Source organism: Schistocerca cancellata, chromosome 6 (assembly GCF_023864275.1).
Source record: "Schistocerca cancellata isolate TAMUIC-IGC-003103 chromosome 6, iqSchCanc2.1, whole genome shotgun sequence".
NCBI lineage: Eukaryota > Metazoa > Arthropoda > Insecta > Orthoptera > Acrididae > Schistocerca > Schistocerca cancellata.
Window position 1 is genome coordinate 124,048,202 of NC_064631.1, and position 20,648 is coordinate 124,068,849.

At 45.3% G+C, this 20,648-nt stretch overlaps 1 protein-coding gene across 3 annotated transcripts in view; it reads right to left on the reverse strand.

The window, feature by feature from the left end:
* Nucleotides 1-8,320: 8,320 nt before the first annotated feature.
* The window catches only part of LOC126191384 (lachesin-like), a 945,166-nt gene continuing 932,838 nt past the window's right edge, over nucleotides 8,321-20,648 (reverse strand). For all 3 annotated transcript variants that reach the window (XM_049932238.1, XM_049932237.1, XM_049932236.1), the window contains 2 exons: nucleotides 18,577-18,701; nucleotides 8,321-9,247 (listed from right to left, as the gene is read on the reverse strand). In XM_049932238.1, the coding sequence (XP_049788195.1) occupies nucleotides 18,580-18,701 (122 nt within the window). In that variant the 3' untranslated portion in view covers nucleotides 8,321-9,247; nucleotides 18,577-18,579. The remainder of the gene's footprint in view (nucleotides 9,248-18,576; nucleotides 18,702-20,648) is intronic.

Genomic DNA, 20,648 nt, shown 5'->3' on the forward strand with positions numbered 1-20,648 from the left:
TGACCTGAATCCTTTAGAACACCTTTTGGATGTTTTGGAACGCCGACTTCGTGGCAAGCTCACCGACCGACATCGATACCTCTCCTCAGTGCAGCACTCCGTGAAGAATAGGCTGTCATTCCCCAAGAAACCTTCCAGCACTTGATTGAACGTGTGCTTTCGGGAATGGAAGCCCTTCCAGCACTTGACTGAACGTGTGCTTTCGAGAATGGAAGCTGTCATCAAAGGTAAGGGTGGGCCAACACCATATTGAATTCCAGCATTATCGATGGAGGACCCCACGAATTTGTAAGTCATTTTCAGCCAAGTGTCCGGATACCTTTGATCACATAGTGTACATACTGTGAGTGTTATTTAACTGTATTAACCAGAAATTTTATTTTTAGTATACGGTGAGCATAACTTGTACCAAGAATTCATCCTGTCACTTATCCTGTGTGAATTCAGTTGTTTGAGTTACAGTACAGGGTGTTTCATCTGCCCCTAGCTATGGGTTTTATGCAACCCACACCACCTTCAAATACCATGAGAAAGTTTTCATATTCTCTCCCATACTACATATAAACTACACTCCTGGAAATTGAAATAAGAACACCGTGAATTCATTGTCCCAGGAAGGGGAAACTTTATTGACACATTCCTGGGGTCAGATACATCACATGATCACACTGACAGAACCACAGGCACATAGACACAGGCAACAGAGCATGCACAATGTCGGCACTAGTACAGTGTATATCCACCTTTCGCAGCAACGCAGGCTGCTATTCTCCCATGGAGACGATCGTAGAGATGCTGGATGTAGTCCTGTGGAACGGCTTGCCATGCCATTTCCACCTGGCACCTCAGTTGGACCAGCGTTCGTGCTGGACGTGCAGACCGCGTGAGACCACGCTTCATCCAGTCCCAAACATGCTCAATGGGGGACAGATCCGGAGATCTTGCTGGCCAGGGTAGTTGACTTACACCTTCTAGAGCACGTTGGGTGGCACGGGATACATGCGGACGTGCATTGCCCTGTTGGAACAGCAAGTTCCCTTGCCGGTCTAGGAATGGTAGAACGATGGGTTCGATGACGGTTTGGATGTACCGTGCACTATTCAGTGTCCCCTCGACGATCACCAGTGGTGTACGGCCAGTTTAGGAGATCGCTCCCCACACCATGATGCCGGGTGTTGGCCCTGTGTGCCTCGGTCGTATGCAGTCCTCATTGTGGCGCTCACCTGCAAGGCGCCAAACACGCATACGACCATCCTTGGCACCAAGGCAGAAGCGACTCTCATCGCTGAAGACGACACGTCTCCATTCGTCCCTCCATTCACGCCTGTCGCGACACCACTGGAGGGGGCTGCACAATGTTGGGGCGTGAGCGGAAGACGGCCTAACGGTGTGCGGGACCGTAGCCCAGCTTCATGGAGACGGTTGCGAATGGTCCTCGCCGATACCCCAGGAGCAACAGTGTCCCTAATTTGCTGGGAAGTGGCGGTGCGGTCCCCTACGGCACTGCGTAGGATCCTACGGTCTTGGCGTGCATCCGTGCGTCGCTGCGGTCCGGTCCCAGGTCGACGGGCACGTGCACTTTCCGCCGACCACTGGCGACAACATCGATGTACTGTGGAGACCTCATGCCCCACGTGTTGAGCAATTCGGCGGTACGTCCACCCGGCCTCCCGCATGCCCACTATACGCCCTCGCTCAAAGTCCGTCAACTGCACATACGGTTCACGTCCACGCTGTCGCGGCATGCTACCAGTGTTAAAGACTGCGATGGAGCTCCGTATGCCACGGCAAACTGGCTGACACTAACGGCGGCGGTGCACAAATGCTGCGCAGCTAGCGACATTCGACGGCCAACACCGCAGTTCCTGGTGTGTCCGCTGTGCCGTGCGTGTGATCATTGCTTGTACAGCCCTCTCGCAGTGTCCGGAGCAAGTATGGTGGGTCTGACACACCGGTGTCAATGCGTTCTTTTTCCCATTTCCAGGAGTGTATTTATCCTACAGCAAAATGAAGTCTTTTTATAGGAAATTTAACGCAGTTAAATTTTGTGCTGGGGTACGTTTTAGCTAGCAGCTGTAGTTTTCGAATTATTCTACAAAAATGTACAAAGATGACTTTTAACACGTTTCTCTTGAGTAACTCGAAAACCAAGGCCTCCAGCAAAAACATATTCCTGTACAAAATTTAACTGCATTAAATTTCCTACAAAAAAAGTCCCGTTGATTTCTTCTATAGGACTAATAGTTTGTGCACAGTGAGCGAGAGAGTATAATAATGTTGCCTATGGTTTAGAGAGGCATTGCAGGTTGTATAAAACGCGTAGGTAGGGACTGCTGCAACATGCTGTGGAAGAATTTTTGGGATATGTCCATAGGCACTTTGATAGAGCATTGTGAGCTGCATGTTGTAGTAGCTCTCTAGTGATGTTAATAGTAGTAGTGTAAGTAGGCTGTTTATGTTTTCTTATTGGCAACGTTACTTAGCGCTCTGTATGAAAATCACTGGCTGTGCTGTGTGCAGTCTGTGGCTAGTTTGCATTGTTGTCTGCCATTGTAGTGTTGGGCAGCGGCAGCTGGATGTGAACAGCGCGTAGCGTTGCGCAGTTGGAGGTGAGCCGCCGGCAGTGGTGGATGTGGTGTATTCATACGTTATAAAATTGTAATTGATACCAGTTCATCATATTATTAACTTGTAAGTACATTTCACTGCACACTTTTCTGTTGGTCATAGTATATGGACAATATGTGAGAAGTTGGGACTGTTAGTGTTTGCACGTGTGTTAATAATTCAGCAAGGGACTGGATAACAGCATTTCTGGTTCTAAGGACAATTCCAAAAACTTTGTGCGTGCACAAGTGGTGATTATGGACTTGCTATATTAACTGCAAGACTCTTCAATGGTGATTGTGCACCCGCACAGTGACAACGGATGGCTGCTGGCCATCTCCACAAGGACTACAGTGGGTCTGCATCTTTGATGACCCACCAATACCACAATCTCTACCAGGACTACAGTGGGCCTGTCCACAATTTCTACAAGGACTGCAGTGGGTCTGCCCCTCTGGTGGCCCACCAATACCGTAATCTCTACCAGGACTACAGTGGGTCTGCTCTGTGATGACCTACCTACCAATATTCTTCAAAACGTCGAATGACTCTGCTGTGGGTTTGCTCTGTTGTGGCCCATTACCTGTCAGCACGTCAAGAGTCAGCACTGTCTTTCAATTGGAAGGACAACACTACTTCTTCAAGACTGCATGGAAATCCACTACTTCTGTGTGCATTCTCTTTTACTGCTCAGACTTTGGAAAAAAAACACTGAAATTTTACTGTGATGAACAATCTGGACTGTCTTTATGGACTGTGAGAAAATTTTTTGACCAATATTGTATAAATAAGTGTATTCATTTGATATCTTTGTTATTGTAATTATGAAAAAATTTTTCAAATCATTATTGGCCACTGCCCAAAACAATTTGTAAAATTTTTTGTGGGGAGTATGGGGGCTATGTAAGTAGGCTGTTTATGTTTTCTTATTGGCAACGTTATGTAGCGCTCTGTATGAAGATCACTGGCTGTGCTGTGTGCAGTCTGTGGCTAGTTTGCATTGTTGTCTGCCATTGTAGTGTTGGGCAGCTGGATGTGAACAGCGCGTAGCGTTGCGCAGTTGGAGGTGAGCCGCCAGCAGTGGTGGATGTGGGGAGAGAGATGGCGGAATTTTGAAATTTGTTATACTGGATATTATGAACTGCTATATATATTATGACTATTAAGGTAAATACATTGTTTGTTCTCTATTAAAATCTTTCATTTGCTAACTATCCCTATCAGTAGTTAGTGCCTTCTGTAGTTTGAATCTTTTATTTAGCTGGCAGTAGTGGCGCTCGCTGCATTACAGTAGTTCGAGTAACGAAGATTTTTGTGAGGTAAGTGATTTGTGAAAGGTACAGGTTAATGTTAATCAGGGCCATTCCTTTGTACGGATTTCTGAAAGTCAGACTGCGTAGCGCTAAAAATATTGTGTGTCAGTTTAAGCACAGTCTTGTATAAATTGTTCAAAGGGGACGTTTCAGTAGTAGTAGTAGTAGTAAAGCAGTCTGTAGTCCTGTGTTATGTAACTGATCCTGTCCAAGTCTGAGAACTATTTTGGCATCTAATGTTCAACTTTGGAAGTGGTAACAATAATAACCTCTGTTTATGGCCGAGTATCACGCATTGTAAATTATAGATCTTGTTGATGAGTTATGTACTCTAGGACAAAGGTTCGATTTTATGTTCATTGCATGGAAGATGGTGTGGGTATTAATTGTTTTAAGATCCGCATAAGGATCTTTACTGGATACAGAACGGTATATCGTGTTGCTGAAGTTGTACTAGAGTTCTGTTACCCAGTAGTATTATTATGATTAGTAAATTAATTGTTAAATTTAGTTCCACGTGTGCTAAAGTCCCTGACCGAAACCCGCTCCATCTAAGTCCTACTCAACAATTGTTTGTATTTAATTAATCTTATTCACTGTCACCTGCTATTCCAACTTACACTTTCCTAACTGACTCCTGAATACGTTGATTAACTAACTCATACAAAAGTAAATTTTTGACAGTAATTTAGCTGTTGACTCTGATGACCAGTTACACACTAAGGTGACAAAAGTCACGGGATACCTTTTCGTATCGTATCGGACCTCCTTTTGCCCGGAGGGATGCAGCAACATGACGTGGCATGGACTCTGATAGTCGTTGGAAGTCCCATGCAGACATATTAAGCCATGCAGCCTCTGTAGACGTTGATAACTGCGAAAATGTTGCTGCTGCAGGATTTTGTGCACGAATTGACATCTTGATTATATCCGATAATCGTTCGACTGTTTATATGTCGAGCGATATGGGTGGCCATTTTATTCGTTCTAAATGTACAGAACGTTCTTCAGACCAGTCACGGACAGTCCTGGCCTGATGACATGGTGCATGAAGTCCATGAATGGCTGAAAACGGTCTCCAACCAGTTGAACATAGACATTTTCAGTCAGCAATCGGTTCATTTCGACCAGACTATTTCATGTAAACACAGCCCACACCATTACGGAACTACCATCAGCTTGAACAGTGCCTTGTTGGCAACTTTGGTCCATGCCTTGCCGTGGGGCACGCGCCACACTAAAACCCTACCACTAGCTCTTACCAACTGACATCGGGACTCACCTGACGAGGGCATGGTTTTCCAGTCGTCTAGGGTCCAACCGACATGATCACTAGTCCAATAGAGGTGTTGCAGGCGCTGTTGTGCTTTTAAGCGAAGGCATTCGCGTCGTTCGTCTGCTGCCATAACCCATTAACGCCAAATTTCGCCACATTGTCCTAACGCACACGTTCGTGTAACCTCCATATTGACTTCTGCAAGTATGTCACGCAATGTTGCTTGTGTGCTATTGCTGTAACTCTACGCTAACAACACTGCTCTCGGTCATTAAGTGAAGGCCATCGGCCACAATGTTATTAATGGTAATGCCTGAAAATTGGTATTCTCGGCATAGCCTTGATCCTGTAGCTCTCGGAATAATGAATTCCCCAACGATTTCCAAAATGGAATAGCACATGTGTCTAGCTCCTACCATTCCAGATTCTATCCATTCCCGCCGGGCGTCCATAATCACGTGGGAAACCTTTTCACATGAATCACCTCAATGCAAATGACAGTTCCGCCAACGCACTGCCCTTTTTTCTTGTGTATGCGATAGTCCCGCCACCTTTATAAGTACTTATCGCTATGCATGACTTTATCAGCTCAGTGCAGTGCAGAGGGAATTGGTCATTATGAACTGCAGACTGTGTCATGTGCGTTGTAAGTTGGTAAAACACTGTAGCGGTGTAAGTAGCGTTGAGTGGTTTTCAGTTTGTTTGTCGTTTGAATGGAAGAGAATGTAAATACTGTTCTGCAGTTACCTTTGATGTTGGCTTCTGATCTCTGATTCTCAGTAGACGCCGCTTATCGTCCGTGGGGAACGTAAGTCCGTGCTTTTCTCAAGCATGCTGCACTTTCTTACTATGTACACATCCAAATTCTGTATGTTGTAGGAGCAGCGATGTATCTTTCATTGCACGACAAATATTATATTAATGAGAGGTTGTGAAGATACACCTGCCCTCCCATCTCTCTATTATACACTCCTGGAAATGGAAAAAAGAACACATTGACACCGGTGTGTCAGACCCACCATACTTGCTCCGGACACTGCGAGAGGGCTGTACAAGCAATGATCACACGCACGGCACAGTGGACACACCAGGAACCGCGGTGTTGGCCGTCGAATGGCGCTAGCTGCGCAGCATTTGTGCACCGCCGCCGTCAGTGTCAGCCAGTTTGCCGTGGCATACGGAGCTCCATCGCAGTCTTTAACACTGGTAGCATGCCGCGACAGCGTGGACGTGAACCGTATGTGCAGTTGACGGACTTTGAGCGAGGGCGTATAGTGGGCATGCGGGAGGCCGGGTGGACGTACCGCCGAATTGCTCAACACGTGGGGCGTGAGGTCTCCACAGTACATCGATGTTGTCGCCAGTGGTCGGCGGAAGGTGCACGTGCCCGTCGACCTGGGACCGGACCGCAGCGACGCACGGATGCACGCCAAGACCGTAGGATCCTACGCAGTGCCGTAGGGGACCGTACCGCCACTTCCCAGCAAATTAGGGACACTGTTGCTCCTGGGGTATCGGCGAGGACCATTCGCAACCGTCTCCATGAAGCTGGGCTACGGTCCCGCACACCGTTAGGCCGTCTTCCGCTCACGCCCCAACATCGTGCAGCCCGCCTCCAGTGGTGTCGCGACAGGCGTGAATGGAGGGACGAATGGAGACGTGTCGTCTTCAGCGATGAGAGTCGCTTCTGCCTTGGTGCCAATGATGGTCGTATGCGTGTTTGGCGCCGTGCAGGTGAGCGCCACAATCAGGACTGCATACGACCGAGGCACACAGGGCCAACACCCGGCATCATGGTGTGGGGAGCGATCTCCTACACTGGCCGTACACCACTGGTGATCGTCGAAGGGAAACTGAATAGTGCACGGTACATCCAAACCGTCATCGAACCCATCGTTCTACCATTCCTAGACCGGCAAGGTAACTTGCTGTTCCAACAGGACAATGCACGTCCGCATGTATCCCGTCCCACCCAACGTGCTCTAGAAGGTGTAAGTCAACTACCCTGGCCAGCAAGATCTCCGGATCTGTCCCCCATTGAGCATGTTTGGGACTGGATGAAGCGTGGTCTCACGCGGTCTGCACGTCCAGCACGAACGCTGGTCCAACTGAGGCGCCAGGTGGTCATGGCATGGCAAGCCGTTCCACAGGACTACATCTAGCATCTCTACGATCGTCTCCATGGGAGAATAGCAGCCTGCGTTGCTGCGAAAGGTGGATATACACTGTACTAGTGCCGACATTGTGCATGCTCTGTTGCCTGTGTCTATGTGCCTGTGGTTCTGTCAGTGTGATCATGTGATCTATCTAACCCCAGGAATGTGTCAATAAAGTTTCCCCTTCCTGGGACAATGAATTCACGGTGTTCTTATTTCAATTTTCAGGAGTGTAGTTTTGATTCAAGAATGGTCGGACTCCAGGAAATTAACATATCGTGAGTGTAAGGCCAGTTCTGCAACAATCGCGTCGTTTTCACATAAACTAATACTCATTAATCAATGGTAAATATTAGCAGCAGCAACGGCTTTGCTACGTTGGCTACACTAGTTTTCAGCCCATCACCAAAGTTAAGCAGTGTCCGACCCGGTTAACGGGTGGATGACTGACTGCCTGGGAACACTGACTGCAGTTTGCTCAGGGACAGGCGCATCGCCTTAGTTGTGTCCCACTGCTGTGTTTGTCTTGATAACCAGTAAGTATGTAATGGAATGAAGTGATAGGTAGAAATCTATTGCCGTCACTTACCTTGCTGTAGAATTTCATTAAGGAAGCAACTGAGATTAACATTGCCAAGCCCAGGTCGCGTCGCCAGCAATTAATGTCCGTGTTCCATGAGAGACTACGGAGGTTTATTCCATCAACAAGAGTATCTCTAGATTGAGTACCGGAGCTCTAGTCTAAGTTACTGACCACTTCTAAACACTAAAGTAACTTTACGTTACGCTAATTCTTCATAGGTTTCAATCAGCAAGCTCATTAGTGGTTACTTATTTTGATGGAAGTCCACCTGAACATACTATGATACATCTAGCACTCAACTTCTTTGACGAACTGATTCAAAATGAAAATCTAATCACTAATTTTCAAAATATTTATTTTACATATTAAACACATTTTATCACATACATCGTTACAAAAATTAATTAAAGAATTACGAATGATATAGTAAATCAGCTTATGTGCATGGAATATTGAAATTTATCAATCTTGAAACAGTGTTGTGATAAACAATATTTGTTTCTTTTCGTGCTAGTAACATCAACATCTCAAATAAATAAATCTGGATCACACACTATATTGATTTTATGGAGTTATGTTATTTATGAAAACATTCTTGCACTTCTCATAAATGGGTTTATTGAAGTGATTTAAAAAGGGACTCTTAAGAAAAATATGTTGATTAGTCAGGGAATGAAAAGTGGACTATTTTAGTACTTAACTCTTAGCGAAATTTCCCGATCTCAAGAACAATGCACGTTTTAACAAAAGTAACTCCTGCATCACAGAAAAACAGGCAGTGCTACTGTACACACATCAGAGTTCAATACGTTCAAACAAAATGGCGATCTAAAAGTAGACTGTGATGTGGCAGAAAAAAACTCAAAGAACGAAAATGCTAAGGCACAAATGTCTTCAACTGGTAGTCTCTTGCCCAGGGAGTGTATGACTTAGCATGCAAAGACCTACTAAATTAAAGACGGAGAAAAGCTATTTTTGCTAAAACACTTTTGTCGTTCTTGGATTACAGATGATACAATTCTTCCACTTTCTGCAGAAATATTTTGGGTACACTGTTAGTCTGACAAATGGAGGTTCACAACTTTTACGATTCAGATGACACTGTTATTGTCTTCCTAAGCCATACGTTTCAGCACTCGACGAGAAAGTAAACACCACACTGGTTAGGTACTGCGAAGTGTCGCCGTTATGCACAAGTAGACGGATGCAGGCAGCGGCGGCCGGCGGCGGTGGGAGAGAACACGTGGTTGACCAGCGCCAGCCGCGGGCGCCCCTCTGTGGTAACTATGGATCTTCCACCTTACGTGTTTACCTGCAACAATGAAACCAACCCACTGGACTCACCTCTTGTTGTTGCTTTGTACAAACATCTGAAGACAATATTGGAGGGCGTTATTAACATTAAAATCGTGCGCTGTAGTTTGCACGGAAAAAATTTGTTGTATAATATCAGCACAAATCTGCTAAAAGATATTGTTTTACTATACCTAAATTCCTTTAGACACATAGGTTATCATCTGACAGACCCTACGTACGGTACAGCAACATCAACGTACGATGGGCGTTCAATAAGTAACGCAGAACTTTTTTTCTGAAACCAGGTTGCTTTTCTACATCTACATCTACATTTATACTCTGCAAGCCACCCAGCGGTGTGTGGTGGAGGGCACTTTATGTGCCACTGTCATTACCTCCCTTTCCTGTTCCAGTCGCGTACGGTTCGCGGGAAGAACGACTGCCGGAAAACTTCCGTGCGCGCTCGAATCTCTCTAATTTTACATTCGTGATCTCGTCGGGAGGTATAAGTAGGGGGAAGCAATATATTTGATACCTCATCCAGAAACGCACCCTCTCGAAACCTGGACAGCAAGCTACACCGCGATGCAGAGCACCACTCTTGCAGAGTCTGCCACTTGAGTTTGCTAAACATCTCCGTAGCGCTGTCACGCTTACCAAATATCCCTGTGTCGATACGCGCCGCTCTTCTTTGGATCTTCTCTATCTCTTCCGTCAACCCGATCTGGTACGGATCCCACACTGATGAGCAATACTCTAGGTCGAACGAGTGTTTTGTAAGCCACCTCCTTGTTGATGGACTACATTTTCTAAGGACTCTCCCAATGAATCTCAACCTGCTACCCGCCTTACCAACAATTAATTTTATATGATGATTCCACTTCAAAGCTTTCCGCATGCATACTCCCAGATATTTTACAGAAGTAACTGCTACCAGTGTTTGTTCCGCTATCATATAATCATACAATAAAGGATCCTTCTTTCTATGTATTCGCAATACATTACATTTGTTTATGTTAAGGGTCAGTTGCCACTCCCTGCACCAAGTGCCTATCCGCTGCAGATCTTCCTGTATTTCGCTGCAATTTTCTAATGCTGCAACTTCTCTGTATACTACAGCATCATCCGCGAAAAGCCGCATGGAACTTCCGACACTATCTACTAGGTCATTTATATACACTCCTGGAAATGGAAAAAAGAACACATTGACACCGATGTGTCAGACCCACCATACTTGCTCCGGACACTGCGAGAGGGCTGTACAAGCAATGATCACACGCACGGCACAGCGGCCACACCAGGAACCGCGGTGTTGGCCGTCGAATGGCGCTAGCTGCGCAGCATTTGTGCACCGCCGCCGTCAGTGTCAGCCAGTTTGCCGTGGCATACGGAGCTCCATCGCAGTCTTTAACACTGGTAGCATGCCGCGACAGCGTGGACGTGAACCGTATGTGCAGTTGACGGACTTTGAGCGAGGGCGTATAGTGGGCATGCGGGAGGCCGGGTGGACGTACCGCCGAATTGCTCAACACGTGGGGCGTGAGGTCTCCACAGTACATCGATGTTGTCGCCAGTGGTCGGCGGAAGGTGCACGTGCCCGTCGACCTGGGACCGGACCGCAGCGACGCACGGATGCACGCCAAGACCGTAGGATCCTACGCAGTGCCGTAGGGGACCACACCGCCACTTCCCAGCAAATTAGGGACACTGTTGCTCCTGGGGTATCGGCGAGGACCATTCGCAACCGTCTCCATGAAGCTGGGCTACGGTCCCGCACACCGTTAGGCCGTCTTCCGCTCACGCCCCAACATCGTGCAGCCCGCCTCCAGTGGTGTCGCGACAGGCGTGAATGGAGGGACGAATGGAGACGTGTCGTCGTCAGCCATGAGAGTCGCTTCTGCCTTGGTGCCAATGATGGTCGTATGCGTGTTTGGCGACGTGCAGGTGAGCGCCACAATCAGGACTGCATACGACCGAGGCACACAGGGCCAACACCCGGCATCACGGTGTGGGGAGCGATCTCCTACACTGGCCGTACACCACTGGTGATCATCGAGGGGACACTGAATAGTGCACGGTACATCCAAACCGTCATCGAACCCATCGCTCTACCATTCTAGACCGGCAAGGGAACTTGCTGTTCCAACAGGACAATGCACGTCCGCATGTATCCCGTGCCACCCAACGTGCTCTAGAAGGTGTAAGTCAACTACCCTGGCCAGCAAGATCTCCGGATCTGTCCCCCATTGAGCATGTTTGGGAGTGGATGAAGCGTCGTCTCACGCGGTCTGCACGTCCAGCACGAACGCTGGTCCAACTGAGGCGCCAGGTGGAAATGGCATGGCAAGCTGTTCCACAGGACTACATCCAGCATCTCTACGATCGTCTCCATGGGAGAATGGCAGCCTGAATTGCTGCGAAAGGTGGATATACACTGTACTAGTGCCGACATTGTGCATGCTCTGTTGCCTGTGTCTGTGTGCCTGTGGTTCTGTCAGTGTGATCATGTGATGTATCTGACCCCAGGAATGTGTCAATAAAGTTTCCCCTTCCTGGGACAATGAATTCACGGTGTTCTTATTTCAATTTCCAGGAGTGTATATTATGAAAAGTAATGGTCCCATAACACTCCCCTGTGGCACGCCAGAGGTTACTTTAACGTCTGTAGACGTCTCTCCATTGAGAACAACATGCTGTGTTCTGTTTACTCAGGATTTCAGTACACCACATTATCCACCACTCTTTTGCCTACAAGTCACTATTTTTCATCATAATCTCCGTTAAGTGCGTCGGTCTTATGCCACCTTACTGGAAGGGCCTGTATACCCGCGTAGTACCAATCTATTGGTCGAAGTCGGAGCCAACGCCTCGCTGCATCAATAACCTCCCCATCATCCATGTAATGATTCCCCCTGAGTGCATCCGCTTTTCAAAACACAGGTGGAAGTCGGAAAGCGAGGAACCCAGCGGGTATACACCTTTGAGTACCCAAACTAGTGGAGAAGTGTATCAGGACTACCAACAGAGACGTCCAGTGTAGCAGAGAGATGTTTGATTGTGATCTGTCGATCACCTCGAATGAGAGTGTCCGCACGTTCCAACACCGCAGGAGTCACAGCTGGGTGCGGCCGGCCGGCAAGGGGGAGATCGGACCGGTGTGTGCGACATAGTTACGATGACAGATGCCCCGCCCAACGACTCAGTGTGGTTTTGTTCACTCCCGTAGACATTCTGCAAGGGCCAAGGCTTTTCCGCCAAAAGAAACGTGGTGATAGCTTCTCTTTGGAAGCCATCTTTGTTATAGCCACCGTTATGAAGCCTACTTACAGCGCCGCCACCTATCGGAATTCATGAAACTGGGGTGACTGAAGCGGGTATATTCCACTATGCTCCAAAACTGACTGCCCATTGTTTCATCCCAAACTGGCCGAGAAAAAAATGCTTTGCAATACTTATTCAACGCCTCTCGTAAATTTTTTTCTAAGAGCAAAGACATAAGATGCAATCATGAAAACCTGCAATCATGAAAACCATTAAGCTCTTACTTTAAAATTTTTGATTCTGGATTTTATATGTCTATAATTTTAAAATGTAATTCATGATTACTTATCGCTACGTACATTTGTGTACTTAGCATTACAAAATGGTTCAAATGGCTGTGAGCTCTATGGCACTTAAGTTCTGAGGTCATCAGTCCCCTATAACTTAGAACTACTTAAACCTAACTTACCTAAGGACATCACACACATCCATGCCCGAGGCAGAATTCGAACCTGCCACCGTAGCGGTCGCGTGGCTCCACACTGTAGTGCCTAGAACCTCTCGACCACAACGGCCGGCTTTAGGATCACAAGTACGATACACAAATAAACGAGTGTTACATATGACAATAACTGCATTTCACATTCAGTCATAACATACCCAGCGTACGGCATTACATCGTAAGGTTTAGAACTGAATGTAGGCTCCACATTCCTTCTGTTTATGTACTACTATGCAGAGTTCGTAGAACTGCCAGTGTCTGTAGTGAGTCGCATTACGATATTTACAGTCAGGAAATTCACTCTATACTACAGGGTGATCCAAAAGTCAATTAACATTTGAAAATGTAAGACTTCACAGAATAATGTAGGTAGAATGGTGAAAACTGACACATACGCTTAAATTACATGGATTTTCATTGAAACCAAAAAACTGCATAGAACAAACAACAGATGACGTTTTTATGCTACAAAAGCAATAGTTATCATAACTATTTATCTTTTGCAAAGATGGTGCTTTTTATAAGGAGTTCTTAGTATTTTGGCTATCATTCATCAACAACGCTGGACAGCATATCAGAATGTGGTATGACAAACAGATCCTGAAGTGTAGAAGGGCATATTAGGAGGACAATCACACAAAATCTATTCTTAAAAAAGAAGTGGGAAGGAAGTTAAATGAAAGAGAACGCCGGTTAAGCCATATTAAAGATTAAGCGTAATCCTCGACAGAGTGCACTTAAAACTGCAGTTCAGTTGCTGCAAGATTGCGATAACTAATAATTCAATCATCCATGCTAGGATTAACTATAGAAGGAGAACGGCAAGGAGAAAATATACGTGAACGGATAGAAAAGGCTCCGTTAGCCAATAACCACGTTAACAAAGGGTCAGAGCGGTACAATGATGCTGTATTTAATAATGAGACCACATTCACCGTCTCTTTAGAAGATGGGGAAAATCTATTCGTAGCTACGAATGTGAAGCACGTTCATCTGCGTATTAGAATGATGACAATCAAAATTTGTGCTAGACCGGGAGTCGAATCCGTGTTCCCGCCTTAGGTTTAAGCGCTTCGGCTATCCGTGCAGAAATCACAGCCACAACCAAAGTTCCACACGACGTCGTCCTTGCGTCATAGCCTGGTACTCGTACTTCACGTACACTGATGGACATAACATTACCTCCACTGCCCATAGCGAGGTTGAATGCCTCCTGGTGGTGTTACGAGCAAGAGTAAAAAGCGGAAGAGAGACGAATGTGCATTCATTATAGCGAAAATAAGGGCCAGAAGTTCTGAAAACAGTGATATAAGCGGTTCTGACAATGGGCACATTGATGTGGCACTGCTACTGGAAACGAGAATCTCTTAAACGGCGAAGTTTGTCAGCTGTTTGCGTACATTCATTGAAATTTTATTTCGTTGTTAAATTGACATGCGGAAAACGCCACTGGAAATACGGACGTGGACGAATATTAACGAGAACCTTCGTAAATGACATATTTAGATTTCACAAATATTGAACATGTAGAGTGTGTCACATTGTGTACGTTTTTACGGGTAATATTAATGAACGGGACCGACCGGTGTTAGGGAAGACGAATAGAAGGTATAGATTTCTTTGCAAATGTTCTCGTAGAACTGTAGTATGTTCCTTGAGCGCATAATGACTGATACCAGTCGTAGTTGCACATATGTAACTGAACTGTTTGTCTCAACCCCAATTATTTTATTCATTTCCCGGCGCATTACAAAAGAATACGCCGATATTATCAGTACAAAGAATAAGTGCGAACTGATAGGACTGAGAAAACTATAGCCCGTTAGGAAATAATTTGAACACGAGATGACACAGTAGATCGTACGTCCTGTTTACATGGTATGTACTGAAAGACAAACTTTTGCTACATTTTGACAGATTCAAATGTATCTGCTACAAATACAGCACCGAATAATGTTGACTATATCAGTGTACTGTTTTAAAGGCAAACGCGAAACCATCAGTGCAACAACTATAACGATATTGTAATTTAAAGCACATAGGTCCGATATGAACTTATAATGAAGAAGGTCACTCGCAGTCATGTAGACACCCAAACAAGTCCTCAGAAGTAAGAGTAACTTTGGGCGTGCCCCAAGAAAGTGTTATAGGACAGTGATATTTCGTAATGTATGTAAACGATACTGTTGACACTGACCGCGGTGGCCGAGCGGTTCCAGGCGCTACAATATGGAACAGAGCGACCGCTGCGGTCGCAGGTTCGAATCCTGCCTCGGGCATGGATGTGTGTGATGTCCTTAGGTTAGCTAGGTTTAAGTAGTTCTAAGTTCTAGGGGACTGATGACCTCAGATGTTAAGTCCCATAGTGTTCAGAGCAATTTGAACCATTATTGATACTGTAGACAACATCGGAAGTGCCATGAGGCATTTCACAGATGATGCTACGCAGGAAGAAATGCGGAGGATGGAAGCTCGCTGCAGAGTGTGGCAATAGACCCTCAACATAAACAAGTTGAATGGCAACATAAAACTAATAGCAGGAAAGGTAGATGCCGGACTGAGGTTAACCGGAGACACCTCAGGAAATATAGTCCACTAAAAAAGCAGGTACCTTGCAGAACTCTCGTACGACCAATACTTCAATATAGATTGTCAGTAGGGGATAGATGGAGGAAACAAGAAGCTCAGAAGAAGAGCATCATGTGTCGTTACACATTCTGTTGGTAAGCACGAAAGCGTCACAGAGGTGATCAATCAACTTCAGTGGCAGACGCTGTAACAGAGGCGTTCTGCCGTGCGGTGTGGTTTACTGTTAAAGAGTTCGGTGATCGTACGTTCCTAGAAGAATCAACAAATATAACGCTGCCTCCAATGTATACCTCACGAGAAAATACAGGTATTTAAAATTAGATGAATTCGAGCCAACTGGGAGGCGTGGCGGCAATCGTTCTTCGGGCAAACTATTCGCAACTGGAACAGGTGAGGGGAGAAAGTGATAGCAGTACACAAAGTATCCTCAGCCACGTACCGCAGGGTGGCTTGCGGGGTATAAATATAGATGTGGATGTAGATTTAAAATAAAGGAAGAGAGGGAACGTGAGCAGATTTATTTCCACTTAGCACTATATGATGATTTGCAGGTCACAAAAGAGCTAATATTTCGGGCAAAAGCAGACATCAAAAAAAGTCTTGCATCACCTCGGTTCAGAGATTTCCGGAACCTATACAGAAAATTGGAGTTTGTGTTCAACTTACTCGTATAAAATACTCGTATAAAAGGCAGATGGAAAGGACAGCAATAGGAAGAAGTTGATGATGGCATCTAGACACCTCATAGATCGATCACTACAAAAATTTTGGGTTCCCTTAAACCACCACTGCGGATACGCCGTAAAAGAGATCTGCAGCTAATCTGCAGTTTTCACAGAACGAAAATAGAGGTGTGGAAGTTACTTACATAATATTGCAGCCAAGAATGAAAGGCGATTTTAAAGCACCGCATGTTTAGTCTCTTTAGTATGAAATGAACAGTGAACATATTTTGTATCACAATGTCGTCTTTATACGGCTCTACTGGAAGTTTTACAGTATGATTATCACATGCCACACAAGAACTATAAAATGTATGGTATCTCCGTCCACAGAAACTGCGAGTAAGTGTGTTTCTTTCACCAGGTACATACAATATGATGACCGTCAGTTGTAAATTTAGTTTACAAGCTTCTTTGTTTAGCACATAACGATAGAGGCACATTCAGAGAGCGTTTGAGAGGAAAAGTTTGTACAGCCTATTTAGTACTGTGTCTCACATAATCGGCTACAGTCGGTATGTAGTGGTAGTCTTTATCCTTCTCTGCTCGTGGTATTATAAAGGGACAATATAAAGCAATAACTGGATAAATACACGAAGCGATGAGGACGAAACTAGTGGTATATGCCGGGTGATCAAGAAGTCAGTATAAATTTGAAAACTTAACAAACCACGGAATAATGTAGAGAGGTAAAACTTTACATTCTTGGGCTTGGAATGACATGGGGTTTTATCAGAACAAAAAAAAAAAGTTCACAAAATGTCTGACAGATGGCGCTGGACAGCAAAACGTCAGTGACTGTGCATGACAATCGTGTATAAAAGGAGCTGTAATGAGAGAGAGAATCAGATGCGCTAGCAGTCGCAGCATGTTGACGTTACCAGAAAAGGCGCCATAGGAAGGGGATTCGAACGGGTAAAGGTCCGTTGACAAATGCAGCTCTGGCGAGAATGATTTCGAAGTTCGAAGCCACGGGTTGTTTAGACGATAGAACCCTAATGGCCGACCGAGCACAAGGCGTAATGCTGCTGAGACAGTTGAGGAAGAAATGGAGACTGTAGCGGGTTCGTCTATGCACGGGGAAGTCAGCGCTCGTGCAGTCGCCCGTCACATCGGCATTCCATACACTACTGTTTGGTTGGCACTTAGGCGTACCCTCCGATGTTTTCCATGCAAAATCCATCGGCATCATGAACTGTTACCTGGCGATTTAGTGAAGCGAAGGGCATTTGCGATGTGGGCGCTTCAAAAGATGGCGGAAGATGATTGGTTCAGTAGCGTGTTGTGGACCGACGAAGTTCATTTCACGCTCCGAGGGTCTTTCCACTGCAGAATTTTGGCTACCGAAAATCCAAAACTGTCATGGAAACTCCATTTCACGACGAGAAAGTCACGGTAAGGGTTGGATTTACCACATTATCGTTATCGGGCCTTTTTTCTTCGAGGAAATGCGTGATTCTGGCTTTGTAACTGATACCGTGACGGGTGAGAGGTACGCCGATATGTTACAGAATCGCATCATCCCCAGTCTGCTGGAACGTACGATGTTTATGCAGGATGGCGCTCCACCCCATATTGCTAGACGCGTGAAAGATCTCTTGCGCGTGTCGTTTGGTGATGATCGTGTGCTCAGCCGCCACTGTCGTCATGCTTAGCCACCCAGGTCGCCAGACCTCAGTCCGTGCGATTATTGGCTTTGGGGTTACGTGAAGTCGCAAGTGTATCGTGATCGACCGACATCTCTAAGGATGCTGAAAGACAACATCCGACACCAGTGCCTCACCATAACTCCGGACATGATTTACAGTGCTGTTCACAACATTATTCCTCGACTACAGCTATTTTTGAGGAATGAAAGAGGACATATTGAGCATTTCTTTGGTTTGGCTTACTTTGTTATGCTAATTATTGCTATTCTGGTCAGATGAAGCCATCTGTCGGACATTTTTTGAACTTTTGTAATTTTTTGGTTCTAATAAAACCCCATGTCATTCCAAGCATATGTGTCAATTTGTACCTCTCTATCTACATTATTCCGTGATTTATTCAGTTTTCAAATTTATACTGCCTTTTTGATCTCCCAGTACTTTATATACAGGCAGTTACAAAGGATTCCTCGAATCTGCCGGAAATATTTTTCTGGGAACGAGTATTTGGAAATGAGGAATTAGATATGTTTAAGTGTTTATGAATCTGGAAGAGGGAGAAGTAGAGGGATGGGGTGAGAGGGAATAGCTGATAATGGAGAGTAATTGGAGAATTCGCTCTCACCTGCTATACAAGGATCAGAGAGCACGCGGAACCCATGAGGACGACTGCTGCACCCAGCCGGTGCCAGAGAGGAGCCGCTTCGCTGTTGGCGTTCGCGATGAGTCCCAGGTCCTGGACTTCAGGTTCTGCAACAGACACAGGTATTTACATCACTGTAATATATCACCACAAACATAACAACAACTTCCTTTCCTGATTGAAATTACAAAATCTGTCCATCACATTTGTGAAAAAACTGTATGATGCTGACCATCGTATTCATGTTTATTCATATGATTGTAAATAGAAGGACAAGCAGTTTATTTACAGCCATTTGTTTGCTGTGTAGTGATGTTAACTACAGCAATGTCGAAATTGAAGAACTTGTTTATTCCTTGGATGACGTCCAAGCATATGCCGCAATTTGTGGAAGAAATTTCTCAGACTGTACGTCTAGAGTACAGCATTGTATGTAAGTGAGTGATTTTTTGCGGGAGAAAAAGAAAAAAAAATAATAGAATGGAACCGTTGGGCTTTGTGGAAATACGCTGAAAATTATACTGTTCGACAGCGTAAGAAATTGGGAGGTTCCCTACTGAATCGTCAATAATAGAAACTGAGGAAAAGCACTCTCTAGATGAATGGACAGTTTGTAAAATTCATTTAGACGTCAGCGAAAAATTGCAGTGGTACTAGAGGAAGCCGCATAGGGTAATCCGATAAGAGAAGAATGGTATTGTAGTCGAAAAAATAATGGGGGGCGTTAAAAGTAAGTGCAACAGTGAGATTAGGAGGGTGACACTGGACATTAAGATTTATATTTTAACTGGGTGTCGACCATGGCGAAGTGGAGACTTGGATTCCATAAATATCATTACCATTCATTTAAAAGAAGTTTAGATACTAACAACGAGGGATAATTTAGATTTATCATGAATCGGCTCTGGCTTCACTTGCTAACTGTCAGTATCCGGTACAGCATCTAGCTTTCCTGAAACTGATTCTGGACCAATAGCTCCGTTAGTGGTGCGGGACAGGCTCGTGGTTATGCCTACGAAGAACATAACTTTTTCTCTATTCTAGGTGCGAAATACACACATCGCGAAGGCGTTATGCAAATTGGTCACAAACTGATGTTCATACAGCAACCGACAAAAAATACACAGTTGCTGGGCAGTGCCTAAATATGTGACACTGCAACGCGATTTCTCTGCACAGCTGGTACTGATAGTAAACAGGGGACATGTCCATACCAGGACATAAAATCTTTGCAAATCTCATTTCTTGTACTAAGTTGGACAGCAACTACACTTCACAGACAAGTGCGTTGACAGTATTCACAGACGTCGGCATTTCAGAGACGGTATAGACCGCACATCGAAGGAAGGAAGGGAGATTAGGGTATATCGTCCTGTCGACCACGAGGTCATTACAGACAGAGCAAAAATAATGTTTAAATTATCAGGAAGGCATTCGGGCATTTCTATTCAAAGGAACCATCAAGGCATCATTTGTATTATGGATTTAGGGAGACAAATAAAAACCTTAATTTGGATAGAACTCCTCCAGAATACGAGTCCTGCATCTTAATCACCCTGCTACCCCTGCTGAACCCCTGTTTGTAGCTCTAGTTATGATCTAAATCCAGAATAGGTCTATAACTACGCTAGTGGCCATTAAAATTACTACACTAAGAATAAATGCAGATGATAAACGGGTATTCATTGGACAAATATATTATACTAGAACTGACATGTGATTACATTTTCACGTAATTTGGATGCATAGATCCTGAGAAATCAGTACCCAAAACAACCATCTCTGGCCGTAATAACGGCCTTGATACGCCTGGGCATTGAGTCAAACAGAGCTTGGAAGGCGTGTACAGGTACAGCTGCCCATGCAGCCTCAATACGATACCACAGTTCATCAAGAGTAGTGACTGGCGTATTGTGACGAGCCAGTTGCTCGGCCACCATTGACCAAACGTTTTCAATTGGTAAGAGATCTGGAGAATGTCCTGGCCAGGGCACCAGCCAACATTTTCTGTATCCAGAAAGGTCCGCACAGGACCTGAAACATGCGGTCGTGCA